At 53.8% G+C, this 21,467-nt stretch overlaps 1 protein-coding gene across 1 annotated transcript; it reads right to left on the reverse strand.

Moving 5' to 3' along the window:
- Positions 1 to 659: 659 nt before the first annotated feature.
- On the reverse strand, positions 660 to 19,484 carry LOC137149673 (protein PML-like). Its single transcript, XM_067543224.1, has 8 exons — positions 19,358 to 19,484; positions 17,762 to 18,240; positions 16,344 to 16,924; positions 10,306 to 10,343; positions 7,772 to 8,009; positions 4,008 to 4,066; positions 3,398 to 3,521; positions 660 to 2,799 (listed from the first exon to the last, which is right to left on the reverse strand). The coding sequence occupies exons 1-8, from the start codon at positions 19,400 to 19,402 to the stop codon at positions 2,054 to 2,056; spliced, it is 2,310 nt and encodes a 769-aa protein (XP_067399325.1). The 5' UTR covers positions 19,403 to 19,484; the 3' UTR covers positions 660 to 2,053.
- Between the last annotated feature and the right edge of the window lie 1,983 nt (positions 19,485 to 21,467).

Raw genomic sequence — 21,467 nt, forward strand, 5'->3', positions numbered from 1 at the left:
CGTAGCCCTTTACAAACACCAACGACAATGGACTGCTTGCCTCCAGGGAAGCCTCAAGACGATTCATTTTATTATAGATTTTGTGGGGACTGAATTGCATAGTGGCGTCTGCAGCACCACATGCACTGCCCCCCCCCACGTGGATAAAGAGGCAGCCTAGGGAGGGTTGACTCAGCAGCACGAGCCGCATGTACCTGTCTCCTTATAAGGAAATGAAGTGACCCCACCTGCTGGTGCATGGTCAGCAACTGCCCAGGATAATTGTAATCACCTGGTTGGCTGGTTCATACCTGCCTGGGAAATCAGGAGCACCTGGTTGGCTAAACTCCAAGCCATGACCTTAGAAGGTCATGCAGCAAATAGCAACCAATGGGGCTTAGCCTCTGCTGACCAGGGGAAACTATAAAAGTTCAAACCCAGGTGGCAGAAGGCAGAGAGGAATTGAATTTATTTGGCACCCCCTGTATCTCTTGGTTGTGTTGGCTTGGTGGGCTGACGCATCTTCACTAGCCTGCTTCACTGTGAACTGATCACTCACAGTGGCTCTCTCCCGTCTGCAGTATCTAAAGCAAACGGCAACTGAATTTGGCCAGCACAGTATACCTGTATATAATGTTTGTGAGTATGGATTAACTGTTTTCTGTTGTGTTTGTCTTGTAACTTCTTTGGGGAACTCCAAAACCGGGCACCCTAGTGTCACATGCTGACAGCCATGCGTTGATCCAGGAGAGATCACAAAACGCTAAAGTCTTGGGTGGCACATTTTGTCCTTTCGTGCACGGAGTTCTCCTGCCCTTTGCTATCATTGTTTGCTGTGCAATTGCTTGCTGTGAAACTGTTTATTATAGAAATAGAACTGTTTATTATAAGGATAGAATAGTTTATTATAAAATAAAGGGTTTATTGGTTAAGCAAACCCCTAGAATCATCACTGTCTCGTTTAACCCCTCGTATCCCAAACCAAACCTATCAGAGAGTTTTTCTCTCCGTTTCCACAGATTTAAATAAAAATGCCCCTCACGCCACGTGCTGCTGACACAATCATGTAGTGCTGGAAGGGACCACGCGAGGCCAGCCAGTCCAGCCACACGGGCGATTCCTGTGCGCACACTTGGATGCAAGTGACTTGCTCTCCAGGCTGATGGTGGCAGTAAATACAAGGGGGTCCTGGCTGGCTAGACAGGTCCCCCCTCTGGTCACAAAGGCCCAGATCTCCAAAGGTACTTAGGTGCCTAAACTCCGTTGAGGATTTGGGCCGTGCACCAAGCAGAAACCAAGAGCTGTGCAATGAATTGGAGACATCAGCTTTGTCTGCACTGGGAAAGTTAGGCCCCCTAATTCTCCACTGATGCAGCACTATTCCTGGCGGCACTTGTGGATGCGGTGTATGGGAAGACTGTAGTAATATTACCACCATGTCCTGCTCAGAGTAGCTGCCGTAACTCTGCACCTTTGGGGATTTAATGCTAACCTGCGGGACAGGCAGGATGCACTCAAGCCATTGATACATCCCTGCAAGCTTGATTTCAGGCTATCTTAGGTACTTATTTGGTCCCATAGGATATATAAGCACCTCAAAATCTTTAAGAGCTTTATCCTCATAACACCACTGCTAGGCAGGGCAAGGCTATTATTCCCACTGCACAGATGGGAAACTGAGGCAGAGAGAGGCTACGTGACTTGCTCAAGTTCCCACAGGAGCTCTGTGGCGGAGTAGGGACTTGACCCTAGGTATCCCAAGTCCTAAGCTAGTTCCCTAAACACTTCACCTTAACAAAATTGTGCATAAGAAATATATACATATGGGGGGAGGGGAGAGAGAGAGTGTCCCCTACACCAGAACCCCGGATCCAAACACCCCTGAATTCGTAGTTCAGATCTAGACGTGAGTTTTGCCACAGGGCCCCTCTTTAGATAATGGGCCAAACTGAAAATATTGACTCTGAACCTCTTGAATCCTGGTGGAGTCTGGATCCGAGAACCGAACATTGCTGCTCAGCCCCACGCCTTCTGTGCCACTGACAGATCCAGCTGCCAGAGCCAGAGGTGTACGTCAGTTCTCTGGCTCACTCTTTGGTACTCGCAGCAGTTCATCTGCTGCTGGCTGCGGGCTTTGGAAATGGGCTTTGATCTTACTCAGCTTCTGGATTTTCTTCTCAGAGCTCCGCAGCTGCGAATTGAGGAGCCGGCAGAACTTCTGCAGCCCTTTCTCTGGGTCCTGCAGGTATACGCTGTGCAGCGTGCGGAGACTCACGTTATGCAGGGACAGCGTCTGCACTGAAGGCTTCGTGAGAAGTTTCTCATTCAGCAAGGGCTGGAGGGAAGCGTAACATTCCAGATTAGAACAGGTGAGTACAGGCATCGGGTCCTCTCCTGGATCAACATCCAGAACGGTGCACAGATCCCTTAGGGCCTTTGCATTCTCCACGGGGCTGTGAGTATTCAGCTGCCGACAAATGTAAGTGTTGGACAGGTTCTTCAGTTTGTAACTTGCAGCCTGGGGGATCTTCTCTTTAATCAGGGGCAAGATGTCCAGGAAACCAAAGACAGCTGCATGGAACTCCTCTTTCTTGTTAATGAGATCCAGGGATTGAAACAGGACAGGAAGGGCTGCTGACCAGAGGTCGTACCCTGCTAAGATGGGTTTGTGGACAGAGCAGAGGTATTGGAATAAGGTCTTCATACCGATCTCACAGGTGCTGCCTTTTGAGATCAAGCCAGGCAAAGATTTCAGTGGCTGAATCAAGATGGTAAAGCTCATTTTTTCATCCACCACAGCCAGCTGAAGGATCTTGTTCACTGTTGGGAGTGAAAGACAGAATGAGTCTCCCTGTCAGGAGAAACCAGAGCACTTCGAGGGAGCTACACGATTAACAGCAGCTGGGGGCCAGCCCATTGCCTTCTCCTCAGAGCCTGCCCCAAGCAGGCCGTCAGTTTCTGACACCCCAGCGTCGCTTGCTTTTCAGGGGTGCCTTGGCTAATCCTTCCCACCTACAATAGCATCTTCCTGCGACAGGGAAGGGGTCTCTCTGAAGCTGCTTCGGATCCCGCTTGGGGGAGGGGGCATCCGAGACACTTCCTCTCTCGAAGGTCTCACTTCTGAAAGGGAAGGGCTGCTCCAGGAAGCTCTGAGGCCATAACCCTAGAGCCTGCCATGACCGATCCCCCTTACCTAAAAATATTCAGATCCTCATGGCCTTTGTGCTCCTCCCCACAGCAGAGCTGCCTGGCCATGCTGCGTGGAGCACACGTCCCTAGTGGGACGTGGCAGATTGCACAGCCAGGAAGCCCAGTGTCATGTGGCCGCACCACCTGCCTCCCCACAGGGCTGTTGCTAAGTCGGTGATTTGCAGACGGGATACACATTTGCCTTTGAACAGCATCCTTGGACCCTTACTCATGAACTTGAGGTCGAAGAAGAGCAGTGACCCTTGTCTCGAGTCGAGCTCCATCAGACTGCTGGCAGAGAAGGCCACGGTGCTCTGACAGCTGATGTTGAACTCGTCTGGCAGACTACAGTCCTGGGGAAGGAAACAGTGACGCGTCAAAAGCTCCTAAAGATGCTAGAACATCAGCTCTGGAACTCCCCACCTCAGTTCCCCCAGGATGGACTGGGGACTCCAAACTCACGCAGGTTCAATCTACGCTGCAGAGTTCACTCGGGTGCTCGGCGCCTGGGGCTGAGCTCCTGAGTTCACCTAGCCCAGTGTGAGTGCCCACTGCAAAGCCCTGCCCGCATTATTGTGCCCACGCTGGTGCTGAGCTCCCCATGTGTGTCACTCGGGCTGTGCGGCCCATCCCATGGTTCTTAGCACTGCCGTGATCTGAGCTGCTCTAGGATTCTTCCCAGTGAACTGGGGGAGACCTGCAGCCTATACCACATGTACAGACAGTGTCGGGTTTTTTCCAGCTGAGATGGCTCATGCTGGAGGGTTGATCTCAGTCTCTCCGCATCTACCCGGGGCACTCCAATGCCGGAAGTGCTTTTAGCATTGTGCCGCACTCACCGTTGACTCTTCCTCGCTGTCATCCCTTTCAGGGCTGTTCCAACAATCTATGGGATCATCTGCAAGAGACCAACGAGCACATCAGACTCCTGAAAGTGTCTGAGTGTGTCAGGGGCCACAGCGGTGTGTGAGATTTGGGAGTGGTGTGTGTGAGAGATGGCCGTCTTTTTTCACACAGTGCACAATTAGCCGGTGGAACTCACTGCCACAGGAAATCATTGAAACCAAGAGCTTAGCAGGATTCAAAAGAAAGAGTGAATATTTATATGGATTTCAATTTTGCTGCTTCTAACTAACTACTGAGACTGTCCCCTTGTCCCTGTATTATGAGAATGGGTGAATAGCAGCCCTCATCTACTTCCTCTATCCCTTCATGGTTATGTACGTCTGTGTCACATTCATCTTCTCTCTAAGGGGAAGAATCATAGAATCATAGAATATTAGAGTTGGAAGGGACCTCAGGAGGTCATCTAGTCCAACCCCCTGCTCAAAGCAGGACTAACCTCAGCTATATCATCCCAACCAGGGCTTTGTCAAGCTGGGCCTTAAAAACCTCTAAGGATGGAGATTCCACCACCTCCCTAGGTAACCCATTCCAGTGCTTCACCACCCTCCTAGTAAAAAACTTTTTCCTAATGTCCAACCTAGACCTCCCGCCCTGCAACTTGAGACCGTTACTCCTTGTTCTGTCATCTGCCACCACTGAGAACAGCCTAGCCCCATCCTCCTTGGAACCCCCTTTCAGGTAGTTAAAGGCCGCTATCAAATCCCCCCTCACTCTTCTCTTCTGCAGACTAAACAAGCCTAGTTCCCTCAGCCTCTCCTCATAAGTCCTGTGCTCCAGCCCCTAATCATTTTGGTTGCCCTCCGCTGCACTCTCTCCAACTTGTCCACATCCTTTTTGTAGTGGGGGGCCCAAAACTGGACACAATACTCCAAACGCGGCCTCACCAATGCCGAATAGAGGGGAATAATCACTTCCCGTGACCTGCTGGCAATGCCCCTCCTAATGCAGCCCAATATGCCATTAGCCGTCTTGACAACCAGGGCACACTGCTGACTCATATCCAGCTTTTTATCCACTGTTACCTCCAGGTCCTTTTCTGCAGAACTGCTGCCCAGCTCGTTGGTCCCCAGTCTATAGCTGTGCATGGGATTCTTCCTTCCTAAGTGCAGGACTCTGCACTTGTCCTTGTTGAACCTCATTAGATTTCTTTTGGCCCAATCCTCCAGTTTGTTTAGGTCACTCTGTATCCTATCCCTATCTTCCAGGGTATCTGCCACTCCCCCCAGCTTAGTGTCGTCCGCAAACTTGCTGAGGGTGCAATCTACCCCATCCTCCAGATCATTAATAAAGATGTTGAACAAAACCGGCCCCAGGACCGACCCCTGGGGCACTCCGCTTGTGACCGGTTGCCAGCTAGACATGGAGCCATTGATCACTACTCGTTGAGCCCTATGCCCTAGCTAGTTCTCTATCCATTTTATAGTCCATTCATCCAACCCATACTTCTTTATACTTCTAATGCTTCCTTATGCATAGCCAGGGAAGAGGGGTGCAGAAGGCCAGGCTACCAGAATCTGAGCAAACACCCAGGTTGGAGATTGATTCTGGTCTCACTTAAACTGGGTTTTCTGATGCCTACATGGGGGTAACTGAGAAAGGCAGCTGGCACTCCGAGTGCACCCATTACATGGGGAAAGAGAAAAAAGGTAGCAATGCAGCACCAAGAAAGAGTCCCACAATATTCATACCTGGTATATGTCAGAATTCCCGGGCAGAGAAAGTGGAAACATTCAGAGCCAGTAACAACAAAAATCAGACTGAGATTTCCAAGGCACCTTGAGGGAGTTAGACGTCGATGGGAGTTGTGCACCTAATTCCTTTAAGTGCCCTGGAAATTTCCCTCTCTGCTAGCAACGTGAATTCATAGTTTAAGGACAGAAGGAAGCATTAGATCAACTAGACTGACATTCTGCATAACGCTGGCCAGATCATTTATCCCAATTAACCCTTCTTCCAGCATAGGACCCAGCGAGGGCTGGGCCCAGAATACCCCAGGTTAAGGGAGGCGTTTGACCAGTGCAAGTTTCCTTTTTCATTTGTTTGCTTTAGATCCCCATGGCCTGCGCCTAGTAGCTGCGACCATACAGCATGGTGCATGCTGGGGCAGCAGAGCAGAGCCAATCAGCTGTGACACTGGGGGGACACTAAAACACAAAGGAGATGCATGTGGAATCAGTGGTGTGATAATGCCCAGTGTCACTGTGGGCATTCAGCACCTAAACCTAGGCTTGTATCTGTGTATGTCCAAGGCTGCACAGGTGTGTGGGTAGGGAGAGGGGCGTTTCTGTGGGTGTGTCTGGCATATTGAAGAAAAAAGTCTGCAGGTCGCCATTACATCCTGCCAACCATGCCCGGGGCTTTGCTTGGGCTAATACAACACAGGGTAGAAACATGAATGGAATTAAACCCAGGGCAGTTAAAAGGGAATAGCAGCAAATATATACCACCACATTTGGCTCTGTGAATAAGGTCTTGAACAAGATGATAAAGTATCCATCCCTGTAGGAAATCTGTAGGGAATCAGAGGTACTTTTCTAACTGTCCATGAGATGTAGCTAGGATGACCAGATATCCCGATTTTATAGGGACAGTCCCACAATTCAGAGCTTTTTCTTATATAGGTGCCATTTACCACCCATCCTGTCCTCATTTTTCACGCTTGCTATCTGGTCACCCTAGAAGTACCTCTCATAGACTTTAAGGTCAGAAGGGACCATCATGATCATCTCGTCTGACCTCCTGCACAACGCAGGCCACAGAACCTCCCCCACCCACTCCTGTGATAGACCCAGAACCTCTGGCTGAGTTACCGATGTCCTCCAATCACGACTGAAAGACTTCAAGTTACAGAGAATTCACCATTTACACTAGTTCAAACCTGCAAGTGACCTCTGCCCCACGTTGCAGAGGAAGGAGAAACCCCCCAGCATCTCTGCCAATCTGACCTGGGGAAAATTCCTTCCAGACCCCAAATCTGGCAGTCAGTTAGACCCTGAGCATGTGGGCAAGACCCACCAGCCAGACACCTGGGAACAAATTCTCTGTAGTAACTCAAAGCCTTTCCCTTCTACTAGCCCATCACCAGCCACTGGAGATCTTTGCTGCTAGCAGCTGCAGATAAGCCACATGCATTGTAGGCAGTCCCATCATCCCAGCCCCTCCATACACATATCAAGCTCAGTCTTGCAGCCAGTTAGGTTTTGTGCTCCCCTGGGAAGGCTGTTCCAGAACTTCACTCTGATGGTTAGAAACCTACTAATTTCAAGCCTAAACTTATTGTTGGCCAATTTATATCCATTTATTCCTATGTCCACGTTGGTGCTTAACTTAAATAACTCCTCTCCCTCCCTGGTATTTATCCCTCTGACGTATTTACAGAGAGCAATCATATCTCCCCTCAGCCTTCTTTTGGTTAGGCTAAACAGGCCAAGCTCCTTGTCTCCTCTCATAAGGAGTTTCCACTCCTTGGATCATCCTAGCAGCCCTTCTCTGCATCTGTTCCAGTCTGAATTCATCTTTCTTAAACCTGGGAGACCAGAACTGCACCCAGTGTTCCATAGAAGGTCTCACCAGACCCACCAGGTGAGATCTCCCAGGGCCCACGTTAATTACAGGAATCTCCTCGTGGCCTCGGTGATGTAGATGGTCAAAGTGAAAACCTGGTAAGACTCTGATTATCTCTGCCTACCTGGCTCACCTAGTTTGTAGATGTTGTTTTCCAGCACATCAGCTGCTTTGGCTGCACTGAAGCCGTCAGTCACACAGGGAGAGCTGCTCGCTATTGAGGAGCTGGTCCCAGGTTGTTCCAGTAAATCCTGCTGGTGCTTCTTTGCTGATTGCTCCCATTCGTCAGCATCAGCTTCAATCTTGATCAACTTCACAGGGGCCTCCGTTTGGACTCCTTTCCTCTTCAGTGGTAAAGACAACGAATGGGCCTAAACAATGAAAACAAACTGTTGACGGCCCATCGTTTGCTGCTGGACAATATGTTTGAAAGGGTCTTTGGAGATGACCTGGCTCTAGGTTCTTTAATGTGGAGACTAGAAATATGCATTTTGCACAATTTGGGGCATATAAGGGGACAGGCAGTGACATATCATAACAATGGGGGCTGGACAGATGGATAGACAGCAGTGGATGTTCTCAGTTCTTGGGGACAATCACACAATCCAAGTCATAGTGTGCTTCCTTCACATTATGTATGTTGAGTAAAGAGCCAAAGACGCAACAAAATCCACCCACCCTTGCAAGTATCACTGAGGAGACGTCCGGCTAGTCGGGGACCATTCGTATGTACCTGTCTATCCTGAGCATTTGCTACAGTTAGTATCTGGAATATTTGCATGGCCTGTGTTTTGATGTCTCAAGGCTCGATGTCCTTCCTACACCCTCCCATGCTGCGTACCTGTAAGGGGCAGGGAAGGGGTAGCATGGAAGGGGCAGATGAGCAATGAGGGCAGGCTCTGCAGCCCTTCCTCATGTTGGTGAGATCTAACTCACATCAGCAGTCACATTGAGAGCTCCAGATGAAAAGTGCTAGACCAGTGTGACGGGTGCACCAACCGCGCACCGGCGAGGCAAGAGCTAACAGCCTGCGCTGGGCCCAAGAGGCCTTGCCCCCTCGCCCTTGCTGGGCCTGCTCCCAGTGGAGGGGGTACCCGGAAAGGAGCAGCGCAGCTCAGTCTGGGCTGACTGAGGAGGAAGGTGGATGTGTGCTGCAGCCTCCTGCTGGGAAGCCGCTGGGACTCCCAGCCACCGGGGCCGACCTCCTGCAGTGCTGCGGGAAGCCAGTCGGCCACGGGAACCAAAGGGGATGATTTGCTGTTACCAGCAGGGTAAAGGATACTGGGATCTGAGCCCTGGGCTAGGGCACCTGGATTTGAAGGGCCTGGGGTCGGAACCTGGTGGAATCGGGTTGGCTCTGGTTCCCCTACCCTCCCAACAAGGCGACACTGCTGGGAGGCAAAGCGCCCCCGTGGGTCTCCTCCCATGGGGCAATACAATCACAAGGTGAAGCGGCCCCTTGGGCTTCCGCCACGGGACGATACAGCCACAAGGTGAAGCAGCCCCTGAGATCCTCACCACAGGGTGACTCTGCTGCGAGGCGAAGCAGCCCTGTGACAGGATGTATGTACCACTCCCTGGCATAGAGAGGGTTAATTGTGCACCGCAGGCTGAGGAGGCCACGCCCCCTGCCTCTGGTGGGCATGTGCAACCTGTATGCAAGGTATAAAAGCAACCCAGCTCAGTCTGGGCTGGCTGCTGAAGGGGAAGGATGCAGGCTCTGAAACCAGAGGCGAGACACGGCACACAGGGCCCCAGACAGAGTCTAGGCTGTCGGACAAACCCAGAGAAGGGACTGAGCCAAGAGGCATGGCATCAGCTGAGGACCCTAGAGATCGCAGGGAACTGTGGATCATTGCCACAGAAGACAGGATAGGAAGTTGCCCAGGGGACTTAAACATTGCTCTGGTGGGAGAATCGGAGAACCGGTCAGCGTGTTTTGGAAGGATCCCTGATGACTTAGTGCTGAGTACCCTCACCACTGCCAGGGCCCTGGGCTGGAGTCTGAAGGATCAGGGAGGACCTGAGCCCCCCTACCCTGGGCACCACCCCCGGTGGTGCACCTCTTTCTCAATGTGCCAATAGGCTACATTATCTCACAGAGATGGAGGACTTTGACTCCAGCCATTGGGCCACGCTGCCCTGACCACTGTGCTGTATTACCACATTTTAGAGTCAGGACTGCTCACATGGGACCTAATTGGTGGCTATACAGTCATGCCCATTCTTCTCATCCTACGTGATGTCGCACTGTGCGCCTACCCTGCAGCAGGCTTGGACTCTCACCTCTCGGATGCTCACCATGGGGCCACACCACCGTGAGGTGAAGTGGCCCCTGGAATCCCCATTGTGATATCCCAGAGTGTCACCATTCAATAGGGCTGTTGGCCCGGGACACCCCAACCATAAGAGCTAGGGATTATTATTTGACTGGCTCTCATGCCCCATCAATATGCGCACGGGGATGGAACTGAGGGAACAATAGGCCCTTAGATTAAAGTGGCTGTATTCAAAACAAGATATGGCAAGAAGATGATGTAAATCAGCCAGCCCTGCCTTCCAGCCAATGCTCCTGGGAGCTGGGCTTGGTTTCCTGCCACAAGTGCAGGGAATGCTGCATGTGCTGCTCCCTGCCTCTGTCAGAATAAGCACAAAACTACGTCTTACCTTGTTGGCGTGATCTGTGGGTCTAGCTGAGGCAGCTTCTAGACAAAGCAAAACAGAAAGAATTCAGTAACAGGCAAGCCGCCCTTGGCACGCATGGGAATAGCACTTCGGGCTAATAACAAACCCTAGCTCTAAGACAGCGGTTTTCAGTTCTGGATCTCAAAGGGCTTTGCAAAAGAAGTGTCCATCTCCCTGTTTAAAGACGGGGGAACTGAGGCACAGAGCGGATTTGCCCAGGATCACCCGGCAGGCCAGGGTAGGGCCAGGAACAAAGCCCAGGTCTCTTGAAGCCTAGGCCAGCACACTATCCACGAGGCCAGTGGCTCTCAACCTATTTACCATTGTGGGCTGCGTATGCAGCTTTCTGGGTGTTATGTGGGCCGCATCCACACAATAGACTGACTGCCTGTATGGCCCTGAGAGTGTCACATGGGCCGCAGCTGTGTGCTGATTGGGCCACAGGTTGAGACCCACTGCATTAGGCCAAGCTGCCTCCCACAATGTCCGGTAGGAGCTCCTGCAGAATGCAGGCAGAGAGCACCTCTGCAAGCTGCCTGTGACCCATCCGTGCCGAAGGCAGCCACCTGAAAATGCCAAGGTCAGGGCAGGCTGCAAAAGGAGAGCAGATTCTCCCAGCACTGGAGGGGGTGACGCTGAAGCCAGACTTCCCAACCGCCACAAACTGTGCTTCTGATTCCCCACACTGGTTATCAAGAAGCTAAAACAAAATATACACAGCCCCCTTTACTGCATTTCAGTCTCAGCCACTGGTCCAGTAAAGAGACCAGTTATTTAAAACTCTCTGCTCTTTACCAAAGAGCTTCTCCTGACCCCAAGGGGTCAGCCGTATTAATAGATCAATATAAGTTTGGATCTTACCCAAAATACCACGCTGCCAGCCAATCCATTAGTAACTAGAACTAAAGGTTTATTATAAAAGGAAAGAAACTATCAGAGAACTGTTAAAGGATTAAAGCAATCAGATACATACAAATGATTGGAAAGTCTATATATATCAGGTTTCCACTAGAATTGTGGAGGTTGTAGGCTTGTATAGTCCCCCTCGTTACATCCAGTACCTGGGTGGGTCTCAGTGCTTTGATTCACAGTTACAGATGAATTGATCCTCCAGACATAGGTGAAGACTAAAGACTGACTGCAGAGTGCAGACTGACGACAAAATGGATGTGCTGCAGCTGCCTTTTATGTCCCTTGGTGTTTGCCAGGCTGCTTGTGGAAACTTACAGAAATAAGATGGAGTCCAGGCTCACATGAGTAAGTCCTGGTGACTCATCAGGTATATCCCTGGCTTCTCTCCTTGGGCCCATTGGACCTGTGAGTTTCCTTAATGGGCCATTAGGCATCTTATGGGTGCTGCCACCCTGTGTGGGGAGTCACCCAGAAACACAGCACAAGTGGAAATACAGATACAAACACATCCATAACTTCCACTACAAATAGCATGTGTGCACATCAACAATATCATCATCCGCAGCAAACTGTAACCTTCCTAACGGTACCCGACATGGCCTAGCTCAAGGGAATTATTGTCATTTTGAGCCATTGATGTTACATAATGTTATAAATGGTGCCCCTAATCCTGCCAGCATCACTGTGCCAAGGGCAGGACTCAAATTCACAGCAAACAGGAGCTGCACAGGGTAAATGGCCTGGCCATGGCATATCAGCTGGGGTTACTCCAAAGCCCTACCCACTGTCCCGTGAGCCTGAAGAGGTGCTGCTCTGCCTGGCTCAGCCGGCACCACTGAATCCTGGCCTCACACAGCCACTGCCTGGACCCGCAGGCTGCTGACAAACCTGGTAACGCAGGGCAGGGCTGCCCACGGGACCCTGGAGGGGCAGGCAGAGAACACATGCGGGGGAGAGAGCAAGCCAGCATGGACAGGGGGATGGGGGACAGGAACAGGTGGGGCTGGGCGTAAGGGAAGGGGGAACTACCCTGTCAGGCAGTGAGGGCGCGGAGAAGGAGCCAAGGGCCGCTCACTCAGGGTCACAAGGGGCTGCTGACGAACACAAAGGGGGCGAGTAGGGGGAGCCGAGGGTGAAGGGGGAGCCCAAAGGTCCAATGGCCAGAAACTGACACTGCATAAGCCCAGCCTAGGAATAAGGGGCAGATTTAAACCTGGGGGGGACAAACACAACTAAGCACTGGAAGAACTTACAAAGGGACCTGGTGGATTCTCACCCCACGAAGTCTCTACTCTGAGACTGGACGGATGTCTCTCTCTCAAACACACGCTCCAGCTCAAGCACAAGCTGTGGGCTAGCTGCAGGACCCCGCTGGGTTATGCAGGCAGGTCGGACTAGATGACCATAATGGGCTGCTGGCTTTAAAAGCTATCAGTCCATGAAGAGCCACACCTACAGTTCAATGCCGTAGGACTTCGCTGGCATGCCAGGCTGTACACGGGTGCCCGTCCAAGGTAGTGCTGGGCACGGTGCAAGAAATGGTCCCGGCCTCAAGCAGCTTCCAGTCTCACTAGACGATCCACCAGGATGAGGCAGCCCATTGGGCTGTGGGGTGGGCCCACTGTGTCCATCTCTCATGCCTTCCCTGCTGCCTCTCTCCTAGGGTCAGGAACGGTTTTCCCCTCACGGTCCGTTGCTGAGAGGACGACTCTGATCCCTGCCTGGCTCACACTCCAGCCTCACTCAATACTGGCGCAGAAGCTGACTGCGGCAGAACACTGAGACGATGACGTTGTTGGGTTGTACTGATGTTATGCAAAGGCCCCGTAGCGTTAGGTGCTGTACAAACACCTGGTGAGCGGCTATGTTGGCCCCGAAGAGACTGACAAAGGCTGCGCTGTCACCCCCCTTGTACGGAGCAGCTGAGGCATAGCAATTTGTGACCTGCCCTGGCTCGCACAGAGAGAACTGAACCCAGGTCACCTTAGGCCTCCTCCTCCCAGGCCATCCTCTCTCCTTAGTGCCCACGCCTTTCAGGTACAGACGGGAAAGGAAACGTGCAGCGTCCAACACCGGCAGTTACCAGAGTGTCAGGAAATCGAGAGGGAAACGTTAACGCTGCTGCTGCTTCTGCTTTTTGGCAGCAGCTGTACTCAGGGCCTGGCTTCTGCTCTTGCGTCGCTTGCCTCTGCCGTTATCCATCGACGTGCCAGTTCCTGCCCCGGCCCCCTCTCCTGTCCCTTTGCTGGAGGCAACAGGCTGGGGTTGGGCTGGTGGCTCGGTGGAGGAGGAAGATGCTTGGGGAGGCGGGGAGGCAGAGTGGCTGCTGGAGTATCGGGCAATGGGTGCTGCTGGAAGCAGGGAGACGCTGCCCTCTGGCAGGAATAAGTCCAGCAGGTCCGAGGGCAGTGATGGCACGGACAAGTCTGTGGTCTCAGGGAGGGGTGGGCTCCCTGGGCTGGGAGGGGCTGAGGCAGGCTGGTGCATGGCTTTCCACCAGCTGGTGGCTTCCTGCAGAAAGGGGCTCAAGGCCGAGGTGAGGGTGCGGAAGGAGCGGGAGATGGACGTGACCCCACGCGACATGGCCAGCAGGTGCCTGTTGGTGCTTTGCTGTCCTTTCAGGATGCTGCTGCCGCCCACCCCCAGGAGACTGTCTGCCTGGTTCACACTCGCCCTGGGCTGCGCCACTAAATCCCCTTGCTCAGAGGCGAGAGGGGCCCGTTTCCCCTCCTGACCAGTTGGGATTTCCACCTCAGGACTTGCGAGCTGCCCGGAGGTGGGCTCCTCCTCCCCATTCCTTCGCGCCTGGGCTGGCGGACCGGCCAGTATTGCTGGAGAGCCATCACCCCGGTTAGCAGGCCAGACCTCTCCTCCATCCTCGGCTGGGTGGGGCTCAGCCTGGGCGCAGGGGAGGTATGCAGGGTCCTCCTGGGAAAACAGCCCTTCCCTGTCAGGGGCAGGGAGGTGTGTCTGCCGGTGGGAATCCTCTGTGGGATGCAGAGGCTCAAGGCTGAGTGTCACAGGGGCAGTGCTCTCCTCCGACGGGGGGGCCCGCTGGGGAGCGGAGGTACCTGTGGGAGGGGGACATAGGAGGGAGAATCAAGAGCTGCTAGACCACCTGCTCCAGGGGGCCAGTGACAAATTTCGACAGGCTGGAGCATGGGGGTGTGCAGCTGCCTGCTTGCACAGGTGGTGACGCTGTGGCCGGGGGAAGAGAGTGCATGGGGAAGAAGATTCCTACCTGGAAACCCCAGCCATGTGGTGCAGTCTCCTTCCATAGGGCTGCAGCAGGGTCTTCTTTGAGGACGTCCCCTAAATGTCTGCCCCAGCGCTGTGCCCAAGACCCCCCCAGGGAAGGGTGAACTGAATTGCAGGCTCTGCCAGCACTGCCCAATCTCCCCGTGCCCATTATGGTGGCTCAGAGAAGGCCCTCCAGCAAAGCGGCATCCCGGGTGCGGACGCTGAGCCCTGCGCCCCTTGAGCAGCTCGCCCCCGACGGGCTGACGCATGCCACGTATCTGTTGCAGTGACGGTGTGTGTCTGCCTTCACGCTCGTGCCAGCTGCTGCATGGCCATGCTGCTTTGTTCAGACTCCGCAACCAGGGGCTGATCCTCATCGTGCTGGCTCCCATGCGGACTGGGAGACGTGACAGTGGATGGAACCAAGGCCAGTTGTTCCTCTGTGCCACGGTTCCCCTCCGTGCTGGCCACCTACGTATGTTTCATTCCCACGTGCCTCCCTCCCCGCCCAACAGAGAGGGTGGGACTCCCCGCCCCAGGACGCTTCTCTCATCTTACGGGGAGGCGGCTGTGTCCGGTAGCATGCCTGCTGCTGCCCATCCCCCAGGCGGCTACCATTTCCTAGCCAGACTAGCCCTTTTTTGAGCACATTTGACTGCTATTATTTGAGCAGCACATTGGGATTGAACCAGGACCTGCCAGAGCTAAAAGCATGAGCTCCCTGCCTGGAGCTGTGACAGACTCATCTCTCCAGTGGATTTGGCATAGAGGGGGCTTTGTCAGACCCCCCCACCACCAGTGAGTTACACACACTCCTCTGGAGAGGGGCCAAGACCTGTCCCCAGTGGGCAGTGCTCAGTGTGTATTTTCAGAAGCCAAACTGTATAGTGCCAGTTGAAAAGTGGCATCACAGTCAGTGCACCTGGAAAGGCGGGCCTTGGCTTAGCCAGTCATCCCAGAACCAGCAGCGTCTTTGCCACTCAGCAATATTCACTGAGGAGTCTGGACGAATACATTTCAGGTCACGGACCGCTCACCATTTCACTTTGACTAGTCACTGGTCATGAGTCCTGCCATGTGATTTGTCACCTAAGCCACATGCTCTCTTTTGCGCTCCCTGATTGGATAACCGAAACTACAAAAATACCAAGTAAGGAACTACCCTCTTTCCGGCACTGGTTTTCAGACAACAAATCATTCGAGAGGAAGTTGAGGGCGGGCAGGATTCACAAGCATTTTCGCAGACACCCGGCTGCTTTTCAAATGCTCACGGATAATGCGCCCTCACCACTCAGTGAACTTAGAAGAAATATTGGCAAATCCTTTCTGTCACCATTCAACCTGCGCTAGTGAATGACCACGATACGCAGATCAAGTTGATGCTGTGGGGGAACTGTGGGTGATCACTAAATCATGAGCAAGAAGAGACCATGATGATGATCATCATCTAGTCTGGTCACCTGCATACCACAGGTCAGGGGATTTCCCAGAGAGGCTGGAGAATTGATGCTCATCTTCTATTTCGTGGAACTGCCCGATTTTCCATCAGTGTTCCAAGCAGACCTTGAGCTGCCCTATAGTCTAAAAGGGTTTCCTCCATTGCCCTTCCTCCAAACGCACGCATGCACACATATACACACGCATGCACACTCTCTCTCTCCACACCTGAGGCAATATTCTCCATCCTCACTCTTCACACTGATCCAACATGCAACACTAAAAGAGTAATCAAAAGGTCCATCGTGCAGTCACACGTGACAGGTCATCAGCCCCAATCCATCCTATGCTGGCGGTAACCAGCAGTAATGATGGTACCATGTCCACAACCACCACCTTAGAGACAGGTCAAGTCCATGAAAGCGTCTTACCTCTCTCCCCAGTCACTCTTTCCAACAGAGCCTGCAGGCTGGCTTTACACTCGCTGAAGTCTCCAGCCTGGACACTGGTCTCCACTGCCAGGGGCTGCAGCTTCCTGAGCTCCTCCAAGGACCCTTTGATGATGGGGTGCATGTCCATCACCTCCTGGTCTGACGAGTAGAGATGCATCTTCTCCACCAGCTGCTTGCTGGTCTCCATCCTCTTGAGCATGGCTTCTGTCTGCTGCATCTTCTCCTCCAGCTCCTCGTTCCTTTGTTGGTGCTGCCTCTCCACCATCTCCAGCCGCTCCTGCCCCATCTTTTGGATCAGCTGCACTATCTGCTCAACTGTCTTTTGGATATGCTCCTGGGTTTCATTCCTCACCTGGGCCAAGTGGTCAGCTTTGCTCTTCAAGTTACTATAGGCATCTTTGAAGATTTCCTCCTTCTTCTGCAGCTCTTTGCTCATGTTCCCCAGGTCCTGCTGCCTCTGCTGGATCTCCACCTTGATATCACAGTGCTTGCCCGTGTGCTGGCTGTCCAGCAGTGCACAGATGCAGCAGATCGGTTTTCGGCACTCTCTGCAGTAGATGCTGTGTATGAAAGTACAATTTAGAGCAGTTATTTAGATGACACGTAGCCCATTTTGTTGGTGGCCTTACTGCACCCTTCCCATAGCCAGGCCTTCTTCATTTAAGGGGCTTATGGGAAAGTGGCCGGGGAGATCTAAAGGCAGAGCCACCGCAGCCAGCAATGAGTGACTTGGGATGTCCAGCCATGCTGGGTTTCAATCGCCTGTTCAGTTAAAGGCCTTCATTTCTTCCCTCCTCGTGCCCTCCTCCCTGCTGGGGCATTCAGATGGTTCCCCAGGCAGAGCACCCACTCCCCCAGCAACATCCTTCACGAGGGCAGAGCCTGGCTGATGAAACAGCTTCCCATTCCTCCCTCCGGCGCCCTCTTTCCCAGTCTGCATGTGCTTCCTACAGATCACCAGCTGGGGTAAATCATTGCCGCTCTCCCGGCGAGGCCGATTGGTACCAAGAGGGTTTGTCACCCAACAGCGTCCTGCCAAAGGGTCCAGTGCCCCTGTCAGCCAGTTCAGAGGGCAGGCAGCAGCTGGGGCAATGAAAAGCCAGGCTGTCGGGAAAGAAGGGGGAGCAGGAGGGAGTTCCCTGGAGGGCAGGCAATGGGGAAAAGGAGCTGCCAGGGCGAGAGCACGGGCAGGGGACGCTCAGAGACGAGAGGACAAAAGAATCTGGCAGTAGGCCCAGAAGCAGGAAGGACTGAACGAGGCCCAGGGCTGGGAGCTGGAACCCGGGCTGGGCGGAGGGACTGGTGGTGTGTTTGCCTACATGTGGAAAAGAAAGCTGGGCCCGGAAGGAGACTCTGGGTGCAGCTGCACAGCAAACAGAGCAGGTTAGGAACATTACCTCAGAATCTGGTTCACGTGGGCTGGATTGGGACAGGATAAGTTACTGGGCTTCCTGGAGCTCCCAAGAAACTCCCTGGCAGATCCCACTCTGAGCTCCCTCACCGCCTGGGCCTCATGGCTCTCTCGCTTTAGATACCGCTGGTGGGCCTCAAAGCACTTGATGCAAAGGAACTCCTCGCACATGGAGCACCAGAACTCTCCCTCTTTCCCACAGTTGTCACAGACCAAGTCGCTGCCGCTGACAATCTTCTGGTAGGTGTTCAGCTTGGCCTGCAGACTGGCGAAGAGCAGGTTGTCCTGGGCTGGCATCCCGCTGGCGTGTGAGATGGGAGCCCGGCAGATGGGGCACTGGCCAATGGGCTTGTTCTCTTGCAGGCAGTCTGTGCACAAAGTGTGAAGGCAGGGCAGGAGCTTGGGATTTCTGGGTTCTTTCTGGCACCCCTGGCAGAGCAGGAACTGGAATTCTTCCTCCATCACCTTTGGGAAGGAGAAAGAGACCCCTGGGGTTACCAGTGCTGTGTCGCTCCGCTCCACGGCTCAGCCAGTGAGGGGGAGAAGGAAAGAGGTGACACAGGCTGCACACAGAGGCAGGTGGATGGGCCCATTAAGGGTGCTTTGCCACCGCTGCTGTGGTGCACAGAGCGAGTCCCACGGTACTGGGAGTGTGAGTCAGAACAGCTGCCCTGTGCCACCCCGTCCTAGCCTCAGCATGGGGACATGGCTGGCACAAGGCAGAGGAAAAGCTCCTTTCCCTATCTCAGCTGGGTATCATCCAGAGACGTCCCTTCCCTCATTCTCTCTCTCTCTCCTCCCCCCCCCACCCCGCCTGGGGGCTCTCTGGCATTCTTCACCCCCCTCTGCATCGTCTACATCCTCCCCTTTTCTCTGCCCCCATCTGTCAGGGCTAAGAGGGAGCTCTGCTCAGTGACTCTGGGCCAAAGCCCCCTTCCCCCATAGGTGGCTCTGCGCAGCCTTGGTCCAGCTCTCTAAGGTACTCAGAGTGCCCCCGTTATCAGAACTCCTCCCCGCTCTTGCGGTACTCATCCTCACACTGCCCGTGAGGCAGGGAAGGGTTATGCCCGTTTTACAGCTGGGGACTGTGGCTCACGTCCTCAGATAGGCTCTGAACTTCCCCTGGAATCAGTGGGAGTTAAGCAAGGCCGTACCTCTGGGGTTCTGGGCCCCTGTGCCTTGCAGGGTCACGTGGGGAGCCTGTGGGAGCAGCAGGAAGAGACGCCAGGTCTCCTGATAATCAGGTTAGCACTCAAAGGCCTGGACCACCCCTCCACTCTGAAGAAGCAGCCCACAACGTCCTGGGTGAGGCTGGGTAACTGGCAGGCAGGAGACTCCACAGAGTTGCGTAACCTCCCCACTGCCTGGTTGGCTCTCACTTCCCCTGCCCACCCCTCTTCCAGCAGCCGCTTCCCCTGCCCCATGGTCAGTGCTGTCAGGTTGGCCTCCCATATGCCCTGGACACAGCACCAGCTGCAGAAAGGAGATGGGGTCCTCAGGCATCGTTTTCCTTTCGCATGTAGCAGAATGTCACCCCGGCCAGGCCCCCAGGGAGACGGTCCCATCATCGCAGTAAGCTCACCTGTGTCTCTGGGTCGCCTGGGCTCCCCTGGGACGAGCAAGCCATGGTGCCGGGTGGTCTGGGCACTCCTCTGCTGAGCAATGCTTCAGCAGTTCTGGCTGGTAAGTTTCGATTTCTGAGCAGGGAAAATAACTCCTCTTCCTGTTTCTGGCCTGTAGCGAATCCTTCCCTGTGCAGCTGCCTCCTGCCCTGCCCTCTGGTGATCACTGGCTGCTTTGACACATCCCTTGGGTTGCAGCCCACGAAAGCTTATGCAAATTTGTTAGTCTTTAAGGTGCTACAGGACTCTCCTTGTTTTTATCCTTTATCTTGCCCGGGCAGGAGAGAAATTCTGAGAACTCCAAGCCAAGGAGCTTCTTGAGGAGATCATGGGCCCGCACCTGTGTTTTGGATCTGGATCCAGGCCCGAGCTTCCCACAGTTCCAGGGGGCCGAGGCCAGCATTGCGGTTGAGCCTTTCTTGAAGGGACTTTAACTTACAGTTTGGAGGCCTGATTCACTGCCCCACTTCTGCTCCGAGCCCCCACTGGCAGAGTGGTGGTGCTGCTGGGTTAGCTGCCACCAGTACCCGTCCCACAGGGCTGCGAGCGAGCAGGACCAGCTGCTAACATGGACAAGATCCGCTACCCCTGAGGGCAGCACCACACGGCAGCAGCCCCCAAGGGGCCATTACACCAGGTGGCGATCGTCGGAGGGCAGCAGTGTTCCAGTCACACCCCAACGCGTCTTCGCTGGGGCGGGGGAAGCTGGAAGGGGCTGGGATAGAAGAAGCTAAGCCCTGGGTGCGGTTGGAACGATACAGCGGGGCCGTGCTGGGGGCTGGCCTTGTTCCAGTCTCTGCTCCGAGGGACGTGTTTCCGTGTTTCTTTTTTTCTGTGCCCGTCTTTGGACTCCTTCTGCTTCTGATTCATTTTGTGACCTCATAAGCACCCTACAAGAGATGAGTTAAGATGCAAACATATGTCATCCTTTCACGGAGCAAGCGGGGAATGCGTGACATGGGGCAGGTGCTGAGGCCAGCCTGCTGACTGGGGTCCAATCATAGTGTGACATGCCTGGAATTAGACACACACACAGCACCCCCAGCTGTACTGGGTGCCCAGTGCTGCCATGGGTAGCTATGAAACCCTCCCCTGCCCTTAACACATGGCTCAGGAGCACAGCTGGGTCTTTTCTCTCATTGGGCCAGATTCCTGCTCTCTTACACTGGTGTCATCAGATCAGATCAGCTCTGCCTACCTGTGTGGTTACTCCTGATTTACACTGGTACAGCTTGGCCGAAGGGGGGGGAATAAATGCCTTATTGTACTGCAGTTCTGCTTTCAGCCACAGCAGGGCACCAGCCTACTATTTACAGATGGTTATTGACAGAGCTCAGCCTGAGCAGAAGGATCATTGCAGGAGATTTGGCCAGAGAGCACCAGTAACACCTGCACCTTCTTGTTTAGGGCAGCTGTGTTGGGGCCAAAGTGCATCTTCCTTGTGTAGCAGAACACCTGCTCCAGCACTCAGCACTTTGCGTGAGTGAGCTTTAGGGAGCTTGCCCCTGGCAATTTTGTGCTGCTCAAAGAAAGGCAACAATTTCCTTGTGAGGGAAACTGGCAGCCCTGCCCAGTGTGTACGCCCAGCCCCAGCATAGAGCCAGGAATGCTGCAGAGGAGCTGTGGGTGGGTTTCCTTTGTAGTTTTCACCTCACCCCAGGGCGTCACACATACACAAGCTGCTTGTATGGAAGTAGCTTCCTGCTCTGCTGCGGTCCCAGCTTGCTTCAGGCTGTCTCAAGGTTGCATGGCCAGACAAGTCCTCAGCTGACTGTGTCTTTTAAAGGGGCTGGGTGCCCGGAGAATGGGGTCATCTAGCCATGGGGTACAGCGCTTTTACTAAGAAACATTTCAACTGGGGAAGTGCCCAGGGGTCAACCATGCTGGGCCCCATTGTCCAAGACCTTACAGCCCAGAAGCACCTGTAGAGGCAGGACTCAGCGCCTCACCAGATGGAGCTGGCAGTTCCTCTCGGACAGGCAGACCCTCATGCCTCTCTTGACTTCACTGACGTTATGCCGACTCACGCCAGCTAAGGATCTGGCCCCTGGCCTCCACAGCTCTTTGTAG

This window comes from Emydura macquarii, unplaced genomic scaffold (assembly GCF_026122565.2).
Source record: "Emydura macquarii macquarii isolate MOO-44397 ecotype Brisbane River unplaced genomic scaffold, CSIRO-AGI_Emac_v2 contig_799, whole genome shotgun sequence".
NCBI lineage: Eukaryota > Metazoa > Chordata > Testudines > Chelidae > Emydura > Emydura macquarii.

Coding starts and splice junctions, on each gene's coding strand:
- LOC137149673 (XM_067543224.1), bottom strand. CDS start 19,402: ATGGCTTGCTCGTCCCAGGGGAGCCCAGGCGACCCAGAGACACAG. Junction 10,344..16,343: donor AAGAGTGACTGGGGAGAGAG/GTAAGACGCTTT, acceptor TGCTTTGTCTAG/AAGCTGCCTCAGCTAGACCC. Junction 3,522..4,007: donor ACAGCGAGGAAGAGTCAACG/GTGAGTGCGGCA, acceptor TTCCTTCCCCAG/GACTGTAGTCTGCCAGACGA.